Below are 27,515 nucleotides of genomic sequence, written 5' to 3'. Positions count from 1 at the left end.
GCCATCTTTGCTGCAGTTCTGAAGAGAATGGTCCTTCCAAAACTCTCCTACATAGCAGTGGTAGTCTTTGTGTGTAGTGTGATTTCCAATGCTTACGCACAACAATGCAGCGTGGGCGAAGTCTCGAAACTTGGAATGATGCTGCAACGTCACATCTTCAAGAGGATCACGGGAGCTTCTCTGGGGGATGTGTGTTACCATGAGTGTACCGCTGACGTCAGATGTCAAAGTTTCAATTACGTTTTCACTCAAAACACTTGTGAATTAAATAACCGCACCAAGGAGGCCAGACCCGACGATTACGTTCCAAACGCGGAGCGGTATTACTTCAAACGAGAATTGAACAGAGGTAAGTCAAGATCCAAATATAAATTCTCCCCTTTGTCTGCCGTAAGTTTTTGACAATTTTAGCTCGTGGAATTTTTCATTTTTAAACAGTTGAAACCTCATTCATTTCTAAGGGACAAGTCATCATATGTGGGGGTGGGAAGGGTGGTGGCCAACAGAGTGTAAGGGTAGGAGGACAATAGGAGACTGACTTTCAATTAACTGCCAATTACGGGGAGAGGGGCATTAGAATCTTACAGAGCGTTCCTTCCTTTTTAAAATCTGTCTATTTACTGAAGTTAAATTCATCAACTTGTATCGGTGTGCCGCTGTGAATTGAACTAAGCAATCACAGTGGAGTATTTGCGTCATGAGGAGAAGGGTAACCCGGGCGACCACATGACCTGAGGAAGACAAGCAGAATGGAGTCTGACGGTCGCCACCCATATTGGTGGAGAACAGATCGAGAGAAAAAGCCAAAAAAGTAGAAATCTTATCGCTTTTTACCAGTATGAATAATCACAGCCTTTACGAGCCAAAATAACATGAAAATCAACACCTAATGATACAATAGCCACATGAGGTATTTTTACAATACATGAGTATTTTCTTGTTTAGTCTCTCTCGGTTCTACGAATGGCACAATAATACAATAGCCACATGACATATTTTTACAGTACACATCTATTTTCTTGTTTAGTCCCTCTCGCTTCTATTCCTGAGCTGCCTGCGGAGACTTGCCAAGAAATCAAATTGAGCGAAGGAGGACAAGCGGTCAGCGGCAAATATTGGTTTTCTTCGATTGTACCCGCGAAGACTGTTCTGGCTCCTTGTGACATGAAAACCGAAGGTGACTGAAATTATGAATAGTTTCGTATAATCGGTACAAAGCAAAACCATATAGTAATCCCGGCTTACTCTCAAGATTCGATCTAAAATTGCCTTAATGGCCGATTAGAATAGACCCCAATTCAATTCAATTCAATTCAATTTATTTATTTGTTAGCAATACAATATTATCACAGTCCTAGGTGACCCGCAATTAGCAAGCTATTCTAGGCGGGCCACCCTTCTAAAACAAGTGCTGTCTCTGCTAATGATCACATACCGATACAATTAAACAAAGATAATCATTAAATAAAAATACAATTGTTAAATAAAATAAAATAAAATTAAGTCCGTTGAATAATTAAATAATCAATTGCAAAGTTATCAAGATATATAATACAATTGAAACAAGACTTAAACGAAGAGTTACTTTATCAAGAGATATTTACAAATTTCTGAGCAGCGTATATCAACATTCATCTCCTCATTTTCCAAAAGTTTTAACAGGCGATTTTTAAGTTCACGCTTAAACGGGGTTCTGTTTTTAATACGAAGTTCTTTTGGGATGCTATTCCACAATCTTACACCTATTCTAGCAAAAGAAAATAAAAGTTGGTTGGTTCTAGACGCTTTAACGTATAGATTAGCCGTTGCTGAGAATCTTGTGAAATGGTGATGAACCTGCTCGGAGTGGAGAAAGAGCATAGAAATATTAGACGGGGCACGGTGATTATCAATGTCATGCATCAAAGAGGAAACCAAATGAGAATAGAGCATAGTTATTGGTAAGATTCTGGAGTTAACAAATAGCGGGGCACTATGAGTTTTGCTATCCGCAAAATACATTAGTCGTAGAGCACGTTTTTGTAAAATGAGAACCTTATTTAAATGAGTGTTAGCAGCTTGTCCCCAGGCAATAAGACCATAAGAGATATAGGGTTCAATTAAGGAGCGGTAGATGTTAAGAAGTGTGGCAAATGGGACAAGATGTCTTAACCTGGCAATTATACCAATTCCTTTACTAACTTTAGATGAGATATAATCAATATGATACTTCCAAGAGAGGTTATTATCTATCAGAATTCCTAGATATTTCACAAAAGTTTTTTGTTCTAGAGATACACTTTTTTTAAGATCGTTATTATAAATTTTCAAGTGAACTATATAGTCCAATTTGCGTTGGTAAGGATGGAAAATAACAAAGTTAGATTTACTAGATTTACTCCCCACACCATGTTATCTTCAATTTAGTTTACAGCGAGACGCTTGAGCCAATCACAGTCATTTTCGATCAATTGCTGTGGCAAATCCATGAAAAACTCCTAATTTAGCGGATATACTCTTTTTCTTTTAAACTATCTCGTTTTTCAGACGTGGACGAATGTAATTCAACAATTCCCGTCTGTGACGTCAACGCCAAGTGCATGAAGGGGAATGGGGAAGGGGAAGGGGAAATCTGTCTCCCTGAAGAGATGGTACACTGAATATTAAGCTTTTCGCTTCCGCTGGAAGTCATGAAGCAAACAATTGCTGTGACAAATCCATGAAAGACTCATGATTTGGTGGATACCCTCTTTTTCTTTTAAACTTACCACAATCTTTCTCGTTTTTCAGACGTGGATGAATGTAATTCAACAATTCCCTTGTGTGACGTCAACGCCGAGTGCGTGAACACCATCGGTTCTCACAGTTGTTCGTGCAAAGCGGGTTTTACTGGAAACGGAAAAAAATGTATCGGTAAGTTTAAACAATGACTCTCACCATTGCCTGAAGAAATTCATTTCAAAACAAAGCATCAATCCCGGCTCATCCTGGAGACTCGATCTAAAATTGCTTGAATGGCCTCGACATATCTCCTACGACGTACCCCAGGGATCAGTACTTGGTCCACCATCTTTCTGATGTATACGTCGCCTACAGAAGACATTGTTACTGAACATGGCCTAAACTGTATGATATATACTGATGATTCCCAACTTTACGTAAAGATAAACTCCTCTGACAGAATAATGGGCATGGAAAGATTGAACTCATGTGTTAATGCAATCATGGAGTGGGCCAAGAAAAACAGATTGCAGTGCAACCTTTCAAAAACAGAAATCATTCATTTCCCTTCACGCTTCTCAAAAAATCCTCCTTTCTGTAATATCAATATTGGAGATGACATCATTAAATTATCTAATACTGTCCGAGACCTGGGCGTCATGCTTGACTCTGTGATGAACTTACGCTCGCAGATAAATTCCATCTGTAAATCGTCGTCTTTAGCAATCAGAAATATTGGTCGCGTTCGTAAATACCTCTCGACGCAGCAAAATGAAAGATTGATACACGCCTTCATCTCATCGAGACTTGATTACTGTAATAGCCTATTGTACGGTCTATTGTACATTCGCTCCGACGAAGGGCTAACGCTCGAAACGTCAGCTTTTGTAATCGTTACGGTGTCTAATTTACCATTTCAACTTTGTTGATATATCCAAATTATATTGTACGGTCTACCGATTTGTGACATCGAAAAACTCCAACGGATCCAAAACACAGCTGCCCGCTTGTTAGTCGGTGCTAAATCAAGAGACAGTATAGCACCTATACTTATGAAACTTCATTGGCTCCCGGTCACAAAACGAATTCAATTCAAGATACTGTTGATAACATACAAAGCACTAAATGACATGGCTCCAACCTATCTTGTTGAACTTCTTAGTCGATGTACTCCAGCACGAAGACTCCGTTCATCAAATATCAATCTACTTGAGGTCCCAACAATTCGAACTAAAACGTATGGGCAAAGAGCATTCTCCTAAGCTGCACCGTATTTGTGGAATAAACTACCTGAATGCATAAAGTACGCTGAATCTGTTGACTCCTTTAAACGCTTATTGAAAACCTATCTTTTCAAAAATTAAGCCACCAGATTTTTTAATATCGCACGTTGTCAAATATATGTATAACACGTAATACTTCGTTAGTTTAGATAGAGTAGCGATAATTGCATGTATAGGATTTTTATTGAAATTTTGTTAATTGCAATTGTAAAGCGCATAGAGTTCAATTTTAATGCGCTATATAAGAACTTCTTATTAAATTATTAAATGAAATTAGAATAGTCCCCCACACCATTTCATCTTCAATTAAGTGTACAGCGAGACGCTCTCGCCAACAACAGTCATTTTCGATCGACTGTGAATTCTGGCCATAACATTCTTATCCGTTCTTTCAGATGTCGACGAATGTACCAAGGAATCACATGACTGTGACGCCAACGCCTACTGCAACAATACCATTGGTTCTTATAGATGCACGTGCAATCCCTGGTACCAAGGAAACGGAACAAGCTGCTATTTTCGTGAGTTTTAAAACTAACATTTAGACACGAGCGAACCAAGCAGTCTCCTTAACTCTACTTCGGTCATTATTTCTCACCTGGGGGGAGTGGGGAGGAGGGGCGGAGGATTTTGGTGGAATCGCATGATTTTCCACAGATTAAAAGGAGGAATCAGCCCTAATGGACAGGCACTAAGAGGAGAGGTGAGGACCATGAAAAAATAGAGAAAAAAAATTAGCAAAGCAGAAGGATCGATTTTTTTAGCTTTGTTTCTTGTTCAGACACGATATAACATGATAAAATAATCAAATTTTCTTATGTGTTCACAAGAACAAGTGTTCAGTTTAATGGGACTGCCTCTTCCCCTAATGTTTCTTTTTTGGCAGCCTTTTGGACGCCTCCATCTACAGACTTTTGAACATCATCTTCCTCTGACTCTCGGATTTTCCCCTCTGCTAACTCTCGGATAGTCTCCTCGTCCAATTCATCGGCAATGTACTCGTCCGAGCTTGGCTATTTAGGTTTTTTTCGTTTAAAATGATTACCATTGCATGAATGTTCCGAGCAATGCTTGTATTAAAAAGGCTTTTTCCTCGCAACCAAAGGAGAGGGCAGAGATGAAGACCCTTAAACAATTTTCCGCATTGATGGTTGCGATGCTTGTAAAACTATTTTCATTTTTGATTATGTCAAACATCTCTGCAGCTAGCTCTAACTCTTGAGGTGAGTTTTTGGAGAGGTAGGTATGCCCTCTGGGTTGTTGTCAGCTTATTTGAGACTTCCTGAAATTCTGCTTGCAGTGCCTTTACTCGTTCTTGAACTTCGTGAAAATATTTCAGCTCGTCACTCAGCAAAGGGTTTTGGAATATGGTCTTCTCTTTAGAGGAGGTGTTGCTCGTAGTCGATCAAAATAACAAATCTGCTATGAATTTCAAGGTGTCAATTAAAGTGGCCAAGCAAGACTCACATCACACTTGACAATTAGTTCACTAGTTGCAAGGCTCCGTTGATCTCGACTCGGCCAATATGGTGGCGAAGAAAGCGAAATCGGTTACAGAAGAAGAGGAGAATGAAACGCTTTAGGTTTAGGGATCTTTTTAAAGAAAAGGGAAGCCAGGGTGATTTTTCCTTGCCAACTTGAGTCCAAGCTTGTGCTTATTTGTTTTTATCTTTGAAGTCTTTACACTCCTTGTCATATAAGACTCGATAGTTGCGATCAACCATGAAACACTTTTTATCATAGACTACAGCGACGACCTCCGCCAACTTGTTCAAAGGCTCAGACATTTTTATCAAAGACTACAGCGACGACATCCGCCATTTTGTTCAAAGGCTCAGACGTGGGCAAAAGTTGCGCGAGTGCTATAATTATCCAGACATAGCAAATTGTAGTACATTTCCTTGTGCTTCTGCGGCATTTCCTTTTCCCTTAGGATAAGCGTTCGTAAGCACAACATAAGCACAAGAAAATGAAAATTTTTTTTATCCCGGTTGAGCTTGCGCTCTCGCTTGTATTTATGCTTGCTTCGAGGCCGTTTTCACGGTGTGATAAGAGGTGTTATACTTGTGTGATAAGAGGTGTTATACTTGCGTTTGTGTTTGCGTCGCTAGTGAAACCAGGCTTTTCGAGCGCCAAGATGGCGGATGCAACATGACGCAAAAAATTTCAGGGAGGGAAAAGCTGACCTTTTCTCTCTTTTTTGTTCATTTGTATAGGTGGCCTGAATAGTTCCGTTATTCTTACCAGCCTCGACTACAAAAACTACACAGAAAAGCTGCTTTCTTATCTAGAGCCAGTCCTCCTTAGCTCAAAGCGGAGCAGGTTTGTGAGGTGTTGGCACGCTAAGACAGATGGCTGGGCGGCATCAACATTCCACACCAACTGCGATGGGAGGGGACCCACAGTGACAATCATCAAAGCTAATAACTCCATCTTTGGTGGCTACAGTGACGTATCATGGAGCAGTAAGTACATCTTAGCCATTACGTTTTTTTCGGTGCAGCGTTTTAAAGATTTAGAAAGGTAAGGAAATAACGTTGTAGTAAATGGATCAAGCTTGGTTTCTATAACAGAAAAAAATGTCTCTGAAGCACGTTCCTTGAAATTCTTCCACCAGGACAGTGAGGTGTCTTGGTAACCAGGCACTGAGTGTGCAAGTTTCATAATGAACAGATATATATCTTTTTTTTGTTGACTGTAGCATTTGTTAAATTTAGGATCTAAATATGTTCTTTATCTTAACTGCATCTTGAATGTCGCAGAACCAAAACCAAGTTAATTGGTGGGACCGTCAAAACAAAGGACAAGAAAAAAAGATGCCCAAGGCGCGAGAAAAACGCGATATACCAAGTCACGATTGGTTTAAGATTTTTCTCTCACTGGTTAAAAGCGATACCAAGAGCTTTCTCGACCAATCATTGAGCAGCGTTGTGCAACAGGAGTCCCTAATTTGTTTTGTTTGTAAGGCTATGGTATTTGTAGTCGAAATGCTTTTAAAGTTTTCCAGTCAGCTCTAAAGGCACATAGCATGTGTTTTAACTTGTCTACAGTAATTTCTAGGCCCTTAGATTGAGTTTTATTCCTTCAAGGACCAAATGGATGAAACAGGTGCAATGTGGTTATGCAGCTTAAAATATACAATGAGGGTTATTACTAAACACCGCGAAGGCTCCGACTGAACTTCATTAATATTAGAAAAATATTGACAACCGCACTCATGCACTGCACAAAAAACACCGCGCTTGCAAGCAACTCGTTTAGTTTGTTATTTCCTTTCACTTTATTTCATTTTAATCATCATTTTAGGTACCTGTGGTTGGTCTTACGCCACCAAAGCCTTTTTATTCTCATTTAACAACGCCAAAGAATACAATCCTGTAAAACTGACACAATACCGATACCAGCAACACGCTATATACAGATGTTCCTCCCACGGACCCCGTTTTGGTTGGGGACATGACATTTACGTATCAAATGATGCAGGGAAAAACCAACAATCTTATACCAAATGTGGCGGGACGTACTCCAACCCCTCTGGCTACTCGACTGGAAACTGCGCATTTTTTACAGGAGCATATCATTTTACTCCATCTGACATAGAGGTTTTCTTCGAAATAGGTGAATTATTGTACAGAGACACTTTAAACCCCTGTTGTAAATATACGATGACTAAATACATACATTCTAATCCATGGCAAAGTTCAGCGATTCTAAGAGCGCATGGGCTGAGCCAAATACAGCAGCAAAATACTACTCAGGTCATTGTGGCAACAGCAGCAAACAAATTGTATCGCAGTTCCGGGGTATCAAAACGTATCAACCAAATCTGGGAAGAAATTGATCTACACGCATGTTTTGCCATTAAATTTGAGCAAATGAATCGGGTCGAATCCGGCTAAATTCGGTACTTTTTCTCTTTTCGTTTCTCCATTTTACATAAATGTAGGAATCTGTGTTTTCGTGGAGTTTTCTTGCTATATTTACAGAATAAACTCACGGAGAAATATTGAGTTTAAATGTGATCAAATCGTGAGCACCTTACACTGTGAATAAGAAGATCTGGGGCTCGATTAATCTTAGAAAACTCCGACGGTCGTGAAAAAAGGAATGGCATCTTTCTTGATTCTATGATGTTTGTAATTGTAGTTCACATTCGAGTTTTGTTCACGAACACAGGTGGTCTTGGTACATCTAATATTCTTGGAAGCCTGGATCCCAACATGTACTTGGGAAAGCTGATTTCGTTTTTAGACCCAGTTCTTCCAAGTATATCCCGTACCGACTTTGCGAGGTGTTGGCACGCTAAGACAGACGGCTGGGCGGCATCGACATTCCACAGCAACTGCGATGGGAGGGGACCCACAGTGACAATCATCAAAGTGAACAATTATATCTTTGGTGGATATACTGACGTGTCCTGGGGCGGAGGTAGGTATAGTAAATTTGTTAAGAAGAGACAAAACGATTTTATCGGATTAATCATTCTTACCCTCCGGATTTGAGGGGAGGGAAGCAGGGAAAGGGGAGGGTGCTCGATGGAATTTTGAACGATTCTCCTTTATTATGGGCTCCAAGCCTTTACCATTTCCTTATCGTGTTTTTGCCATCAGGATGTCTTCACACAGATATCGTCCATGGATATGATTGCTAGTCGATACACGTGCATCTAAAAACGTGTGGTAATGACAACAGTAGGATCAAAGGGTTCTTTTGCTTAAAGTCTCAAATTTTAACTCGCTTTTCTTCAGAGTAACCACTCAACCGCGCGGTCTTGGAATTCATGTTTTTTATCCGATATAATATTTTCTAAGCCTGATTTACATGACTGAGTTTTCTGTCAGTTCTCGGATACATTTCTACAATTCTATATCGAGAAATAGCTCAATGACTTAAATCTGTGCGTGCATCTGAAGAAAGTAACAGATAACTTTGGGTAATTCTACACTTCACCACTTTGAAAATGATTTTGATTTAAAAGTTTGGGCCTGGGTACGAAAATATAAATTTTAAAACAAATTTCACCAGGAGGCCATTAATCATTTTAGGTTCCTGTGGTTGGTCATACGCCACCAAGGCCTTTTTATTCTCATTTTACAACGCCAAAGGATACAATCCTGTGAAGCTTACACAATACAGATACCAGCAACACGCTATATACAGATGTTCCTCCTACGGACCCAGTTTTGGTTGGGGAAATGACATCTACGTATCAAATGATGCAGGGAACAATCAACAATCTTATACCAAATGTGGCGGGACGTACTCCAACCCCTCTGGCTACTCGACTGGAAACTGCGCATTTTTTACAGGAGCAAATCAATTTACTCCATCTGACATAGAGGTTTTCTTCGAAATAGGTGAATTATTGTACAGAGACACTTAAACCCCTGTCGTAAATATACGATGACTAAAGACATACATTCTAATCCATGGCAAAGTTCAGCGATTCTAAGAGCGCATGCGCTGAGCCAAATACAGCAGCAAAATACTACTCAGGTCATTGTGGCAACAGCAGCAAACAAATTGTATCGCAGTTCCGGGTATCAAAACGTATCAACCAAATCTGAGAAGAAATTGATCTACACGCATGTTTTGCCATTAAATTTGAGCAAATGAATCGGGTCGAATCCGGCTAAATTCGGTACTTTTTCTCTTTTCGTCTCTCTGTCTTGCATAAAATTAGTAATCTGTGCTTTCGTGGAGTTATCTTGTTGTATTTACAGAATAAACTCACGGGGAAATATTGAGTTTAAATCTGATTACATGGTGAGAACCTCATATTGTGAATAAGAAGATCTGGGACGCAATTAATCGTAGAAAACTCCGACGGTCGTGAAAAAAGGAATAACATCTTTCTTGATTCTATACACCACTTTCATAAATGGCTGCCGGATGGATATCCTTTTGTTTAAATTCAAATTAGCCTCACTAGCCTCGCTTGAGATAATGTATTCTTTTGAATTTTGAACTGGAGAACGAGGCCAGAAAGGCTAATTTAAATTTAAACAAAAGAATATTAATCCGGCAGCCATTTATGAAAGTGGTCAATGATATCAATAATTGTAGTTCACATTCGAGTTTTGATCACGAACATAGGTGGCCTTGGTACATCTTATATTCTTGGAAGCCTGGATCCAAACATGTACTTGGGAAAGCTGATTTCGTTTTTAGACCCAGTTCTTCCCAGTATATCCCGTACTGACTTTGCAAGGTGTTGGCACGCTAAGACTGACGGCTGGGCTGCATCGACATTCCACAGCAACTGCGATGGGAGGAGACCAACAGTGACAATCATCAAAGTGAACGACTACATCTTTGGTGGATATTCTGACGTGTCTTGGGGCGGAGGTAGGTATAGCAAACTTTTTAAGAAGGATGAGATCATCCCATCAGATCAATCCTGGTTCCCTTGGGAGTTTGAGAGAGTGGAGGCGGTGCTCGATGAATTTTTGAACGATGCTCCTCTGCTATGAGCTTCAAGCCTTTATCATTTTATTCTCGAGTTTTGGTTTTTTCACACATATATCATCAACTGAAATGTTTGCCACTTGATACACCTGCAAAACAACATAACATCTTAAAACATAAAGCAATCGGCAACAATACTGAGACTCAAAAGTTTCAAAAAGTTATACCCACTTTTCTTTAGAGTAACCCCTCAAATCTTCTATAATTCTTACACGTGCCCGTTTCTACACCCAAACTCGTAGAATCTCTTCTTCCCTTTCGTAAACCTCTAGCTTGAGAAAAAACTACTCGTCTTGGCCACGATAAAAAGTGATTCCTCCCCCCTTTTATGGGGTTCATGTTTTCTTCGAACTTCTGAACGCACGACTACATTGTTCTTCTATTTCAGCTGGTTCTTGTGCAGGTTGTTCTTACGACAGTAAAGCATTCATCTTCTCTCTATATAACGTCAAAGGATACAATCCCGTGAAGCTGACACAATACCAAAACCAGCACTGCGCCGTGTACAGATGTTCCTCTTACGGACCCATTTTTGGTGCTGGATGTGATATTTTGATATACAATAATGCTAACCGTAATCAATACTCTTATACCGAATGCGGCATGACGTACTCCAACCCTCCGGGCTATTCGACGAGTGAACAATGTGGATTTTTCACAGGAGGTCGCCGTTTTACTCCATCTGACATTGAGGTCTTCTTTGAAATAGGTAAATTAATGCACGAAAACACTTAACAGCCTATCGTTAATGTACGAAAAATGAATACATAAGCTTAAATCCACGACAATATTCAGCGATACTAACAGTGCATGCGCTGAAATACTATTCAGATTATTGTGGCAACAGTGGCGATAGAATTATTTCTCACCGTATATCAACTAAATAAGGGAAGAAGTTGCATGTTTTGCCATTAAATTACATTTTCGCTTAATTTCCTTTCTCCGTTTTAAATACAATATCGAATAGTCACATGGTGAGCACCTCACGCTGTGAGTAAGAAGATCTGGGGCTCGATTTTTCTCGGTAAACTCCCACGGCGGTGAAAGAAAGAATAACATCTTTCTTTATTCTATGACGTCTGTAATTATCGTTTACATTCGAGCTTTGTTCACGAACACAGGTGGCCTTGGTACATCTAATATTCTTGGAAGTCAGGACCCCAACAAATACTTGGGAAAGCTGATTTCATATTTAGACCCAGTTCTTCTCAGTGCATCCCGTACTGACTTTTTGAGGTGTTGGCACGCTAAGACTGACGGCTGGGCCGCATCGACATTCCATAGCAACTGCGATGGGAGGGGACCCACAGTGACAATCATCAAAGTGAACGACTACATCTTTGGTGGATATACTGACGTGTCCTGGAGGTCGCCAAGTAAGTTTTGAAACAATAAAATTTATAGCAATGCTATATTACTACTGTAGCATTTGGTTAATGATCCAGATATGTATACTATCAATACAGCATTTACTATGGGTCGCAAAACCAAACCCAGGTTAATTAGAACGAGCCAATCAAAATAAAGGCTAAGAAAAACAGCTACCCAAGTCGCTGGAAAAACACGATATACCAAGACTTTAGAATCCACTTGGATTTAAGAACGGTTAAATCAAGATTGTTTTAAGATTTATCGCTCATTGATAAAAAATGATACCGTGAGTTTTCTCGGCCAGTCATAATGCAGCGTTGTGAATGTGAGTTTTAGGTTCCTGTGTTTGGTGGTACGCCACCAAAGCCTTTTTATTCTCATTTAACAACGCTAAAGGATACAATCCTGTAAAGCTTACACAATACCGATACCAGCAACACGCAATGTACAGATGTTACTCTGGCAGACTGTATTTCAAATGACACTAACAGCAATCAACAATCTTATACCGATTGCGGCTACACCTACTCCAACCCCTCGGGCTATTCGACTGGAAACTGCAGATTTTTCACAAGAGCATATAATTTTGCTCCATCTGACATTGGAGTTTTCTTTAATCCCCCCCCTCTGGTTTCTTAAAATCCATGTAATCCTTCCCCCAATTAACAAATGGTAAACACCACGGCGTACACTATTGAGTTATGGATGCACGCGGGAGGTTGCTAGGCACGAAAGAAGCGTAAGAGTCGCGCGAAGCGATAGCCGAGAGCGACTCTAGCTTCTTGAGTGCTTAGCAAACCTCCCAAGCGCATCCATAACTCAATAGTGTACGCTGTGGTGTTTACCATTTGTTTTATAACATAACATTGATACATTGTAGCTAAAGATTTCCGTTTTATTTAACAAATCTTACGTGACTAGAAAAAAACAAGCGCGCGCGAAAAAATAGTCTTTGCATTTGCTCACGTCAGCAGCGTACACCCATGGGAAAATGGGGAACGCTAAATTGACCAATCAGAGCGAGCGCTTTACTTTGGTTATGTTATAAAAATTCTTCGCTCCCCCCCCCCCCCTTCCCCTTCCCCAGGTGACAAATAGTGACCAGTCCTTAACCCTTTTCATTGTAGGTCCCTGTGGTTATTCTTCAGCCAGCAAGGCTTTTGTTTTCTCTCTTTACAATGTCAAAGGATACAATCCGGTGAAGCTTACACAATACCAAAACCAGCAACACGCCATGTACAGATGTTCCTCCTATGGGCCCACTTTTGGTTCGGGACATGATATCTACATATCAAATGACTCAGGGAACAATCAACGCTCTTATTCTAGATGTGGTTACACCTACTCCAACCCCTCGGGCTATTCGGGCTGGAACTGTGGATTTTTCACAGGAGCACATTCTTTTACTCCATCTGACATTGAAGTTTTCTTTGAAACAGGTACATTATTGTTAAAAAATACTTTAAAACTTGTCGCTTGCATACGATGACTAAATACCTAAACTCTTATTCGTGGCATGCCCCAGCGATTCTAAGAGCGCAAGCGCTTAACCATACACAGCAGCGAAATACTATTCAGGTTATTGAGACAACAGTGGAGATAGAATTATATCTCAGTATCCTTGGGTTTCACCCACGTGACCAATACCCTAGCAACAGTTACTATCCGCCATCTTGGTGTCCCTCGAGCGTAAACAAACCGTATCTAACGAAGAGTTCATGTGAGAAAGAAGGGATGGTTTTATGCATTATTGTTGGCTGTTCGAGCAAAAGTGGAAGGCATAAAGACTAAGGATTTTTTCGTGTGATAATTTAATAATTTTTTTATTTCTATAGCGCAAAATTCATTATATATATGATCTAATGCGCTATACCTAAGATCATCACAAAAAATCAAGGGGAAGAACAGGAGGAACTAGAAGTTGTTGTATTGTTCGAGGCTTGCGGCTGTTGTAGATCCTCGATTTTTTGGTCGAGCTTTTCTTTGAGCTTCTTAGCCGATGAGAAATCGATGTCTTTAGCACTCGCATACGGCACTTCATTGACCTATGTCGGCAAAATCCATGAGCATTTTACCTGAGTGCAAGTAAGCTTGGGGTGTCACGAAAACTCACACCCCGAAAACTCAGACTCCTCGAAAATTCAAGAGATAAACTCGACTCATGATCACTCCTGGTAATCCCTCGTGTATTTTGACCTTTTGGGTCTTCATCCAACTGAAGCAGCAAAAGCAAGGCCGCAAGTTGCACGTTTCGCAAAATCGTCCGATGGTTGAGTATTAAAACATTTTAGAGTGACACAAGACTTCATTTAGCTTAGATTTCCTCCATTTTTCCCGTTAATTTTGAACTTTTCATTCGCAGTTAACGGGATCAAATGCGCTCGCTCCAACACCAAAGTATTAAAATGTAGCGTGATTTTGACGAGCCGAAAGGGACGTTTGTTTACCTTTTTGTACTTCGTCGCACAGATCCTTGTTGTCGCTCTGTTAAAATTCTTAAATATTTCGCGATAATAATGGATACAAACAGAGACTCGGCCCATCAGTCCCAAAACGAAGACAATTTTGCGACCCTTGGGCAAGAGTTCTTAAATGAGGCAGAAAGAGAAAAACAACGCGAAAGAAGACTCGGCATCAGCGCCGTCACGATTCGCCTCACTGAAGAATCACTCTTGATATTGTTGTTCGTCTTTCGCGTCGGATTTGTTGCATTATTCCACCGGTTATATTATAAAAAAATTGGTTCATGCTTTATGCTATGCACTAACGAATTATGGAGCACTTCGGAAGCTTGGAGAACACTTCGCGGGACCTGAGTTTTCGGTGTCTGAGTTTTCGTGACAGCCAGCGACCTTGCCATGAATTCTAGTAGTTGCCTCTAACACAAATAAAACACTCGCGATATGTGAGCATGACTCAGCCAGTCCAGCTTTGCATCCCAAGCAATGGGCTGACAAAATAGTCCCATCGTTTTCGGAAATGACCCAAATGTTCACTAAAGGATCATTCATATGCTGTGAATGCCAAACTCGTGCTCTCACGGTATACTTGCCGGCGATTACTTTGCCTACAACTGAGGTTACAAATCCCGACACCATTTGATTAAACGCCTCTAGACTCTTGAACGCCTTGAACTGCCTCTTGGTGTAGAAGCTGGTCTCAAGAACGAGGTAACTCAGCAAGTCCGACGCTTCCACAGGAGGCAAGCATTTTGGACTGAACTTCTCGGCTGGTATGCTTGCAGGGTCAACCCCAATGACCGAGATCTTTTGCAAACATCTTTCCTTCCAACTCTCCAAGCTTTCGGCATACTCAGAGAGCACTGGGATACCTTAAGATGAATGCCAGATACTTTTATCGCTTTCTTCTTCCTGGATATTCATGTAGTTGGCGAAATAATACGGCGATAAGAGAGAGGGCTTCACTATAGAAATCGACTAATTATTCATAAATTTGACACCCGAGGGACACCAACATGGCGGACACTAACTTCAGCAAAGCTTGTGACGTCATCTGAAACCCAACCATATATCAACTAAATCAGAGAAGAAATTGCATGTTTTGCCATCAAATTTGAATCAGTGAGTTTGATCGAATCCGGATAAATTCGGTACTTTTTCGCTTTTCGTTTCCCCGTTTTACATACAATTAAGAATCTGTGCTTTCGTCGAATTTAGTTGATATAATTGCAGGTTATATTCACGGGGAAATCTTGAGTTTAAATGGGATCGTATGGTGAGCACTTCACGCTGTGAGGAAGAAGATCTGGGGTTCGATTCTTCGTGGTAAAATTCCCACGGCAGTGAAAAAAGGAATAACATCTTTCTTTATTCTATGACGTCTGTAATTATAGTTCACATTCGAGTTTTGTTCACGAACACAGGTGGTCTTGGTACATCTAATATTCTTGGAAGCCTGGATCCCAACATGTACTTGGGAAAGCTGATTTCGTTTTTAGACGCAGTTCTTCCAAGTATATCCCGTACCAACTTTGCGAGGTGTTGGCACGCTAAGACAGACGGCTGGGCGGCATCGAAATTCCACAGCAACTGCGATGGGAGGGGACCCACAGTGACAATCATCAAAGTGAACGACTATATCTTTGGTGGATATACTGAAGTGTCCTGGGGCGGAGGTAGGTTTATCAAACTTTTTAAGAAGGATGAGATCATCCCATCAGATCAATCCTGGTTCCCTTAGGAGTTTCAGAGAGTGGAGGGGGTGTTCAATGAATTTTTGAACGATGCTCCTCTGCTATGAGCTTCAAGCCTTTATCATTTTATTTTCGTGTTTTGGTTTTTTCACACATCATCAATTGAAATGTTTGCCACTTGTTACACCTGCAGAACAACATTACATCTTAAAACATAAAGTAATCGGCAACAACACTGAGACTCAATAGTTTCAAAATGTTTTACTCGCTTTTCTATAGAGTAACCCCTCAAATCTTCCATAATTAACAAATGGTAGACACCACAGCGTACACTATCGAGTTATGGATGCACGCGGGAGGTTGCTAAGCACGAAAGAAGCGTAAGAGTCGCTCGAGGCGATAGCCGAGAGCGACTCTAGCTTTTTGAGTTATTGAGAGCTCAGTCAGCGACCACGATTTAGTGTATGCCATACTCCGGCTAAAGAAACAGCGACCCAAGCCTGTGTACATCACTACCAGGTGCTTTCAACATTATCAACCTAAGGCATTTTACAAGGATATCGAACAAGCCCCTTGGTCAGTCTTTGATATTTTTGATGATGTCAACGATAAACTGTTTGCGTTTAACGAATTATTTTGTGATATAGTGGATAGACATGTACCCATCAAAAAGATCAAAATACGTGGAAGACCACTCCCTTATGTGACAGATGAGATTAGGCAATTGATGAAAGCAAGAGAAGACTGGAGAAAAATAGCACGAAAGACCAACGATCCTTATGCCTAGTCTGCATATAGAAATCTTAAACGCGAGGTTAAAAAAGAAATCAGAGTTGCGGAAAGAGAATTTGTGATGGAGCAGATTAAAAACAATAAAAACAACACGAACTCTATCTGGAAAACAATCCGTTCATGCATACCTAATAAGTCAAAACACAAATAACCTACAGTAAAGATGAAAAAACTGTGGCAAACGAATTCAATTCCTTTTTCGCAGGCGTTGGCGATAATACAGTCAAGAAAATCAGAGATTTAGCGTTAAAATTTAACTTTGAGCTCAACAACAATCCGTTCATTCCGAGATCATTTGCATTTTTAAACAATTTACCTTTAATCCTATAGAGTGCAAACAAGCACAAGCCATTGTTAATTCGATGGCAACAAACAAGGCGCCTGGTATCGATAAAATTCCGGTAAGAGTTATCAAAGATTGCCTTCCCGCAATTCTGCCTTCTCTCACGTCCATCATTAACGCCTCGTTTACCACCAATACATTCCCAGATGCGTGGAAGCTAGCCGAGGTGACACCAGTTCTGAAAAGTGGAGATCACGAGGTGCCGAATAACAATAGGCCCATTTCTCTTCTGCCAGTGCTGTCAAAGGTTTGTGAGAGAGCAGCCTTTAATCAATTCACAACCTATCTAGTCTCAAAGGAGCGTTTAACATCAAAGCAAAGTAGGAATAAACAACACCACTCAACCGAGACTACACTGATTCACACCACCGATCAAATACTGTGTGCTATTGACGACAAGCAATTAACTGCAGCAGTCCTCCTTGATATGAGCAAGGCCTTTGATAGCTTACACCACGGCACTCTTCTGGCTCAACTGCAGGATGTCGGTGCATCTACAAATGCTTTACAATGGTTCCGAAGTTATTTGTCAGCACGTCACCAAGTTGTACGCATCAACTCTACTCTGTCAGATCGCATGCAAGTAAGAAATGGCGTACCTCAAGGAAGTATACTCGGCCCGCTCTTGTTCAGCATTTACGTTAAACACGAAGGCGCGCTATATAAGGAGGTCTTCCCTGGGAAGACCTAGGCTCATTTGTCACTCCCCGTTGACGTGTGCGGGTCAAATTTAAATGCTGGTAGCCGAACAAAAGGAGCTAATGAGATATCTATTGTTTACTTCCACCAGCATGGTGGCATGAGGTCACGCGCGAACCACCTACTTCGATCTCAAATTTACCGCCACAAATAAAGACAGTTTCCATTGGAGAAAGGAAATACAAATCTCAAATATTCTTGTAATGTGATGAAGACATAAAACAATTTTGAGGACTGCGCCCGCTTTTCACTGCTTTGGAGTAGCTTTAGCTCAAGCTGACTTGACTCTAAGAGTTCTACATCACACGACGGTTGATTGACAAATGGTCCAGTGGGACCTAAGGCTCATTTTATAGCGCGCCTTCGTGTTTAATGACTTACCGTCAATCCCACGGTTCTGCTCCCCACAATGCTATGTTGATGACACCAAACTTCTGTTATCCTTTGCACTCTACGAGGAGAGAGGGGCCAGGGATAAAATAAATCAGGATCTGCTTAAAATACGGAACTGGTGCTTTAATAACCAACTACTTTTGAACCCAGACAAGACGAAACTAATGATCTTTGGAAGCAGACAAAACATTGCAAAAGTGAATGATGATTTTAATCTGTCCCTTTTCGGGAAAGATCTTGTGCCTGCAACAACCGCTAAAGACCTCGGTGTAATTATGGATCCAAACTTAACTTTCGGAAATCATATTCTAGAAACAGTTTCTTCGTGCATGTCACGTTTAGCTCAAATCAATAGAGTTAAGCACTCTTTTGACAAACAGTCCTAAATTATTATTAATTATGACTCGTTTTCAGTAAATTATTTTATTGCTCATGCGTTTGGAGTAATACTTCTCAAAAAAATTTTAAAATGTTACAGACAGTCCAGAATTTTGCCTGCCGCATAGTAAGTGGAAGAAGAAATACGATCATGTGTCTCCAACTTTAAAGGAACTACGCTGGATGCCAGTAAAGGAGCATCTTTACTACCGTGATGCCGTAATGTCATTTAAGTGTCTAACTGGTTGTGCTCCTGAATATTTATCTACACAATTCATTAGGCGATGTGATGTCACAAATCGTAGAACGCGAAGTTCTCAAATGCTTAACATACCTCGATTTAGAAATGCAAGTGGCCAAAGGACCTTTTTCTATAGAGCAGTTACTTTATGGAATTCCTTATCTAACGATCTTAAACTTTGTGAATCGGTTAATGTGTTTAAACGCCGCCTTAGGTCTCGCGTCTTAAGTAACCTTAGCACTTCCGCTATTTAAGTCATTGCTCTATTTTAAGTCTGATATATAATTTTTAGCTTAATTGTATAATTAATTTTTACCTTAATTGTATTTCCTCTTTGGGGAAGTTGTAACAAAGTATGTATGTTTGTGTGAAATTTCTAAACGCACGACTAATTGTTCTTCTATTTCAGCTGGTTCTTGTGCAGGTTGTTCTTACGACAGTAAAGCATTCATCTTCTCTCTCTATAACGTCAAAGGATACAATCCTGTGAAGCTGACACAATATCAAAGCCAGCACTGCGCCGTGTACAGATGTTCCTCTTACGGACCCATTTTTGGTACAGGACATGATATCCTGATACACGATAATGCTAACCGCAATGGATACTCTTTTACCGAATGCGGCTACACGTACTCCAACCCTCCGGGCTATTCGACGAGTGAACAATGTGGATTTTTCACAGGAGGTCGCCCTTTTACTCCATCTGACATTGAAGTCTTCTTTGAAATAGGTAAATTAATGTACGAAAACATTGAAAAGCCTATCATTAATGTGCGAAAAATGAATACATAAGCTTTTATCCGTGACAGTGTTCAGCGATACTAAAAGCGCATGTCCTGAAATACTATTCAGATTGTTGTTGCAACAATGGCGATGGAATTATTTCTCGCTGTATATCAACTAAATCAGGGAAGAAATTGTATGTTTTGCCATTAAATTTGAATCAATGAGTCTGATCAAATCCGGCTGAATTCGGTACATTTTCGCTTTTCCTTTCTCCGTTTTACATACAATTGAGAATCGGTGCTTTCATGGAATTTAGTTGCTATATTTGCAGATTCACGGGGAAATATTGAGTTTCAATAGGATTACATGGTGAGCACCTCACACTGTGAGTAAGAAGATCTGGGGCGCGATTATTCTTGGCAAAACTCCCACCGCGGTTAAAGAAGGAATAACATCTTTCTTTATTCTATGACGTCTGTAATTATAGTTCACATTCGAGCTTTGTTCACGAACACAGGTGGCCTTGGTACATCTAATATTCTTGGAAGTCTGGACCCCAACAAATACTTGGGAAAGCTGATTTCATTTTTAGACCCAGTTCTTCCCAGGGCATTCCGTACTGACTTTTTGAGGTGTTGGCGTGCTAACACAGACGGCTGGGCCGCATCGACATTCCACAGCAACTGCAATGGGAGGGGACCCACAGTGACAATCATCAAAGTGAACGACTACATCTTTGGTGGATATACTGACGTGTCTTGGGGCGGAGGTAGGTATATCAAACTATTTTAGAAGGATGAGATGATTCCATCAAATCAATCCTGGTCCTTTTGGGAGTTTGAGAGAGTAGAGGGGGTGCTCGATGAATTTTTGAACAATGCTCCTCTGCTATGAGCTTCAAGCCTTTACCATTTCATTTTCGTGTTTTTGTTTTTTCACACATATATCATCAACTGAAATGTTTGCCACTTGATACACCTGCAAAACAACATAACATCTTAAAACATATAGCAATCGGCAACAACACTGAGACTCAAAAGTTTCAAAAGGTCATACTCGCTGTTCTTCAGAGTGACCCTTCAAATCTTCCATAATTCTTATTCGTGCTTGTTTCTATGGCCAAACTCGTACAATCTCTCCTTCCCTTTCATAAACCTCTAGCTTGAAAAAAAAATTACCCGTCTTGGCCAGGATAAAAATGATCCCTTCCCCCTTTCATGGGGTTCATGTTTTCTTCGAACTTCTAAACGCACGACTACATTGTTCTTCTATTTCAGCTGGTTCTTGTGCAGGTTGTTCTTACGACAGTAAAGCATTCATCTTCTCTCTCTATAACGTCAAAGGATACAATCCTGTGAAGCTGACACAATACCAAAACCAGCACTGCGCCGTGTACAGATGTTCCTCTTACGGACCCATTTTTGGTACTGGATATGATATCGTGATATACGATAATGCAAACCGTTATGGACACTCTTATACTGAATGCGGCATGACGTACTCCAACCCCCCGGGCTATTCGACGAGTGAACAATGTGGATTTTTCACAGGAAGTCGTCATTTTACTCCATCTGACATTGAAGTTTTCTTTGAAATAGGTAAATTAATGTACTAAAACACTTAATAGCCTATCGTTAATGTACGAAAAAACAAATTACATAAGCTTTAAATAAATCTGTGGCAACGTTCAGCGATACCGCTTAAAAGCGCATGCGCTGAACTATATACAGCAGCGAAATACTATTCAGATTATTGTGGCAGCAATAGAGAACAATCTGATTCTAAGTTTCGGAGTATCAGGGTATATAACCTAAATTAGGGAAAAAATCGATCTACATCCATTTCTTGCCATTAAATTAATCAATTTTGAATCACCGAGTTGGGCCGAATCAGACAGTTCAGCCCGGATTAAGTCGGTATTTTGCCCTTTTTGTTTCTCAGTATTACAAAAAATTAAAAATCTGTGCTTATGTGGAATTTAGTCGTAGTATTTACAAATTAAACTCACCAGGAAATTTTGAGTTTAAATGGGATCACATGCGTGGTAAGCACTTCGCGCAGTGAATGAGAAGATCTTGGGCTCGAGTCTTCGTGGAAAACTCTCATGGTCGTGAAACAAGGAATAACATCCTCCTTTGTAAATAGAATAAGAAAGATGGTAAGTTTTAATCTGAGCTCGGTAAAGAAATGAGAAAGTTTCTTTTTGTTTTCTCACGAGCGTGGGACAAAGATAATATTCCAATTTGGCATTTTAAATCGAACCTCAGACCTTCGGATTCCGAGCTCTGATGCGACTCCACCAACAAGAACTATAAGAACTGATCCATTTATTTAGCCAACTGTAAATTTTACTTTTCGTGTCTCCCTCCTCAGGCCTCGGTTTGTCCGACATAATTCGAAGCCTTGATTACAACAAGTACTTGAAGGTGCTGTTTTCGTATTTGGACCCAGTCCTTATCAGTAAAGAACGGAGCAGGTTTGTGAGGTGTTGGCACGCGAAGACTGACGGTTGGGCAGCTTCGACATTTCACAGTAACTGTGATGGGAAGGGACCCACCGTGACAATCATCAAAGTGAACAGCTATATCTTTGGTGGATATACTGACGTGTCCTGGACAAGCAGTGAGTAACAGACAAGCAAACATCTCTCACATGTAAAACAGATAACAGATCGATTAGTCATGGACTTTTCTTGTACCAATGAGTGCATCTTAGAACAAAAAAATATCACTGTAGACTGTGACAAGTGTTTTCGAAGTAGACAAACTCTTAAATGGCTTGAAACGCGTTCGGGACGCGTTTTAACCTAAAAGTTTTGTTCCGGATTTGATTTGATTTTTGATGATTCGTTTTGATTTGATTCAACTCTGGCATTCCTATTTCGTGGTATTTCTACATGTTTTGTTTTGTACATTATTCGCATTGGAGAGCTGAGACAAAGGATGTTTAGTTAATTCTCTCCTTGGGGTATGTATTATGTCTTTCAAAAATACTTTGGACCATATTTGAAGTGCTCCTTTTAAAAGGTAAAAATATGCTCTTATGTTTTTTAATTTTTTTACTTAAACAAATTAAGTTGCTCGGTTCTAGTTGAATTCTTCATCATGAAAACTTTTTTACGTTCGCATAGTTTCAAACGTTTTTACTGAACACACCGGCGCGAAATTCTCAATCATAAAATTGCTCCTTGTCTTATAGTCCTCGTAGTTAATCCAAAGAAAAACAAAAAAAAAGCCACCATTAATTATACAAAGCCAATAAATACGAGATCATCAAAAAGGTGATAAATTGATCCCATCGCTTCAGATATTTTCTCCTTTTTTCATGGTCCCCCGCCTTAGTGCCTCTCAGTGATGACTGATCCCCCTTTTTTGTCTTGAAAACTATGTGATCCGCCTCCCCAAGTCTTAGCCCCCCCTCCCTTCCCCTCCCCAAGGTGACAAATAATGATCAGTCCTTAACTCTTTATTTTAGGTCCCTGTGCTTATTCTTCAGCCAGCAAAGCTTTTGTTTTCTCTCTTTACAACGCCAACGGATACAATCCTGTGAAGCTGACACAATACCAAAACCAGCAGCACGCCATGTACAGATGTTCCTCCCACGGACCAACTTTTGGTGTGGGACATGACATCCGGATATACGATAACGCTAACAGCAATCAACATTCATATACTGAGTGTGGCCAGACTTACTCCAACCCCTCGGGCTATTCGGGCGAAAACTGTGGATTTTTCACAGGAGCATATTATTTTACTCCATCCGACGTTGAGGTTTTTTTCGAAATAAGAAACTAAACACTGAAAACTACGCAGCCTAAGTAAGTATTGAGGAAGAGTAGTAACAATGGAATTAATAGAGTTACTGCCTCCTCACACAAGGCCTGGTCAACAGAACTAGTTCTGTTTCTGAGATCTCATCTCACCCCTCTTTTTGTCGCAAATTTGCATTTTTTTAATCAGTATAGGTAAGTAAGTTAGCTCAGATGCCAAGATTTCGGTTTTGGCAATTTTTGTTCTTGTTTTTGTTGTTTTTTTTAAAGTGGCTGTTCGCCCAATCACTGTGGATTTTTCACGGGATCGCTTTTCTTTCACTCTACCGTTTTTACTTCACCATTTTTCAAGCTGAAAAATTAAATCAGTAAAGCTGGAACCTATAGAAAAGAATCGATATCAGTACGAAACAATGGACATCCCGTCAAAGGAGATCGAAATTTGAAACAAAAATATAATCACCGAACTGAAAGCATAAAGAACATTTCACGTAAGGTTCCACTTCTTGTTTGTCTTATTTAACCATTTAATCCTTAAGCTCGACTAAACTAATAGATTTTAGCCAGTTAGAGGTGCGGCTAAGATCTCAAGCGATCATAGTCCTGTTGTCAAAGAAAACTAAAAGAGTATATATTAATAATAAGTCTCAGGGGAGGTTGGAGGTGGATGCAGACCTAAGAAGTCGGCTCCAGTCTCCAGTCAGCAAAGACGAGCGAAAAGGCGAGTTAACCACAAACGACCGTTTGCGGTTATCTGAGAAACGAATGACCGAGAGCCTGCTACAGACAGACAGATAAAAAGCTCTAATATCCACGTTTGGCTTTACATGCGAGACGGCGTTCTTTAAGATTTGTACTTTCGGAAAGGAACATTCGCCACTCTTCTGTTTTCATTCAGACAGCAGACTCACAATCTGTACAGCAGTCTGAGCACTCTGACGTCACACGATTGATCCCCGAGTAAATCAATAACGGTTTTGATCGACATTTCACCGAATCTGTTACACCTATTATTGAGATTGAAATGAACAAAGAAACTGATTTTAAATGAGCGGAAGTAATCAAAGTAGTTGTCCTCTTAGTCTTCAAAACCAAGAAAGACTGACAGACTTTAAAACTAACGGAGCGCCACACCCTTTAACATCTCAGGGTGACTACCATCTAAATTCTCCAGCAAGTATTACTGCTGAATCAAACATTAAGCTCATGAGAAGTAAGGAACTGATCATATGGAAATGTCATAGGAAATGTAAATAGAACAGTATGGAGAATACACATACTGATATTAGGCTGAGAAGGATCAACTATATATTCTATTTTGCAGAACGGTTATGCAGCCATAACAACTGAAGATGGCAGTTTTCTATCTTCAGTAAAAAGATCTGAACTGGATTTTATGTCATCAGTGACACACTGATAAGAGTGTACACGATAAACTCCACATTTCGTAGTTGACGGTAAACGTGGATTGAAAGTTCTGTGGTCGCTAAAATCTCCTCTATCTTTACCATGTATTTAACACACCATAACTTGAAGAACTGTTTAACATATTGTATAGAGAAAACTTTGTCGCATGGTTGATTCTTTTGACAAAATTGTTGTTGTATCATCTAGGGTTGTAGCTATTTGACAAGGCCTCTGAAAAAAACTCCACCCCACTTGTTCTCAATACATAAAGTACATATGAACCCTTGGTCGGTCGATAAGTTTCTAGTCACACAGAGATATGGCCTGATAAAGTTTTGAAGTCATCAGGAACATTCCAAATTCATATATGACCATTTCTTTGCCTGACTTTAGGGTTAAAGGTTTTTATGTCAGAAATCAACTGTAATCCTTTGAATGTAAATAAAACTCAGTTCATCAACAATTATGATTTTTATTGTTTAACCGTTGTGAGATAATCACCCGCCAGGAATGAATTCTCTCTGCAAAGATCAAAGAAACCAACCTACTAAGAAACTCAAAGAGTCGTAACTGCTATGTATTTTGTTAATTGTGTTATCTGAAGCGCCAAAGTTTCGCTTAAGTTAATCGAGACTAAGATACAAATCACTTTAAATAACCGTTCAACTATTTTTGCTTTTGCTTTAATTTGTCTCCCGATAAAAATATCTATTTTCTTCTCACTCGGAAAGAGTCATTGCTCTCAAAACTGTTAAATATTTCAGCGGCAACTTCGCTACCTGAATCAAGACAGAAACAACTTTAGGAAAAAGGTTGAGTTTTTATAGAAGGCAGGTATCGTTCTGACGTATGCTCATTTTCTCCTATTTACGGTGATTGCGCAATGGCACGGTTCAGAGCTATCTTCCCAAAGTATCTTTTGATTTATATTCTGTGGACTCTTTCGACTGATTTTCCTCCAAAAAATGCTGGCAACAGTGTTTTTACACTCTCAGTCATTCAAGATTCGACCACGACTAGTATTTGGTGCGCTCTAGACTTCGATATTCAACTCTACTCCAAACTTACAAGATGGCGTCGCTTCGATTACGGCATCTAATCAAGCTTTTTATTAAGTTTACTGATGCTTTGAGGAGACATAGAACCAAATCCAGGCCCAAACCAACAACTTAAAGTTGCTTTATTTAAAGCTAGAAATTTAGTGAACAAGTCTGCATTCCTCGAAGCTGATGTTTATTCAAGAAACTTTAATATTATAGCGGTCACTGAGACTCGCCTGGACGATTCCACCAGATCATCCGAATTATTTCCACAGAAGTATCGGGTCTACAGACAAGATCGAAATCGCAAAGAAGACGGTGTGTTAGTTGCTATCAATGAGAACATCATTTGCAATGTACGTGATATATTGGAAGGTAACAATGCTGAACTTTTGATGATCGATATTCATTATTCAAGGGACAAGTCATTTGTGTTTGGAGTGTTTTATAGACCACCATCTAGTGATTCGAAATGCCCAGAAAAACTCCAGAGAAATCTAAAATCTTTGTGGCACCTATCAAACATCATGCTGGCAGGTGATTCCAATTTAAAAGATATCGATTGGAAGAACAATTTATCCTTGAACTACTCATTTAGTTATGAGCTTTTCTCTGATATATTATCTGATAATTTTTTAAACCAAATGGTCCGACAGCCTACAAAAGGTGACAATATACTGAATCTTATCCTAACTAATCACAGCGAAATGGTTTCAGATGGAGAGGTTGGAGAACCAATATCTGATCATAACATCGTTACATTCAAAGCAAACGTTAATCCTTATCAAAGAAAATGTTCTATAAAAGAGTTTCATAATTTTGAGAGGGCCGACTGGTCAGGCTTGAATGAATTGTTCAAACATATGCCATGGGAATGTGTATTTGCTTCGAATGACATAAATGAAGTATGGAATGCATGAGTTGATCTTTTTAACGCTGCAGTCGACCAGTGTGTTCCCAAGAAAGGCAAGAAGAAAAATTGCTGCGCCCCGTGGATTTCAAATGACATAATTAAAGTTGCTCGTAAAAAGAAACGTTTTTACAAGAAGGCCAAAGCGAGTGACAATCCGGTGGGAATAGTTGAAGGACTTAGCAAGCAATATACAGGACAAAAAAGAGTGTAAGGTCTTTTGGAACTCCGTCAATTCAAAGCGTAAAGGGTCCAGTGATCTGACTGTTATCAAGATGGATAATGGAAGCACATTAACTGAGGAACGTGATATTTCTGAATGAATGAATTCTTCGTATCGGTCTTCACTCGAGAAGACCTAGAGAATATTCTATCATTCGAGCAGATCATTACAGACGATAGTCTTAGTTTTCTTCAATGCTCCGTTGTTGAAGCCACCAAGTTACTGAAAGAGCTAAACCGCGCAATTCTCCTGGGCCGGATGAAATTCACCCATTGAGACTAAAAAATTGTGCAGATACGTTAGCTATTTCAGTTCGTAAGATTTTCAATTTGTCGTTCTCGCTAGGCAAGGTACCCGATTGCTGGAAGCAAGCTGACATTATCCCGCTACACAAAAAAGGCGCTAAAAATAACCGTAAAAATTACCGCCCAGTCTCATTGACTTCAATTCTTTGCAAAGTGTGTGAGAAAATTGTAAGACAACACCTAGTGGAATTTTGGATAACTAAGAGCATTTTTATCCCTAATCAATTTGGATTCATGAAGGGAAAATCTTACTTGTCTCGGCTCTTAACAGTCTTTCATGATTGGGCTCACAATAGAAACAGTGGGCTTCCTAC

The 27,515-nt window shown here is 39.9% G+C and overlaps 1 protein-coding gene across 1 annotated transcript; it reads left to right on the top strand.

Annotated features, from left to right (window-relative positions):
• The first annotated feature begins 6 nt into the window (after positions 1-6).
• On the top strand, positions 7-25,186 carry LOC148717013 (uncharacterized). Its single transcript, XM_088744464.1, has 14 exons — positions 7-349; positions 1,028-1,177; positions 2,770-2,892; positions 4,379-4,504; positions 6,200-6,448; positions 7,290-7,601; positions 8,160-8,411; positions 12,950-13,261; positions 15,706-15,957; positions 19,231-19,551; positions 20,065-20,316; positions 20,825-21,145; positions 21,921-22,169; positions 23,022-25,186. The coding sequence occupies exons 1-14, from the start codon at positions 28-30 to the stop codon at positions 23,339-23,341; spliced, it is 3,561 nt and encodes a 1,186-aa protein (XP_088600590.1). The 5' UTR covers positions 7-27; the 3' UTR covers positions 23,342-25,186.
• Positions 25,187-27,515: the final 2,329 nt, after the last annotated feature.

This window comes from Stylophora pistillata, chromosome 14 (assembly GCF_964205215.1).
Source record: "Stylophora pistillata chromosome 14, jaStyPist1.2, whole genome shotgun sequence".
Lineage (NCBI taxonomy): Eukaryota > Metazoa > Cnidaria > Anthozoa > Scleractinia > Pocilloporidae > Stylophora > Stylophora pistillata.
This window is presented reverse-complemented; position numbering and strand designations above follow the sequence as displayed.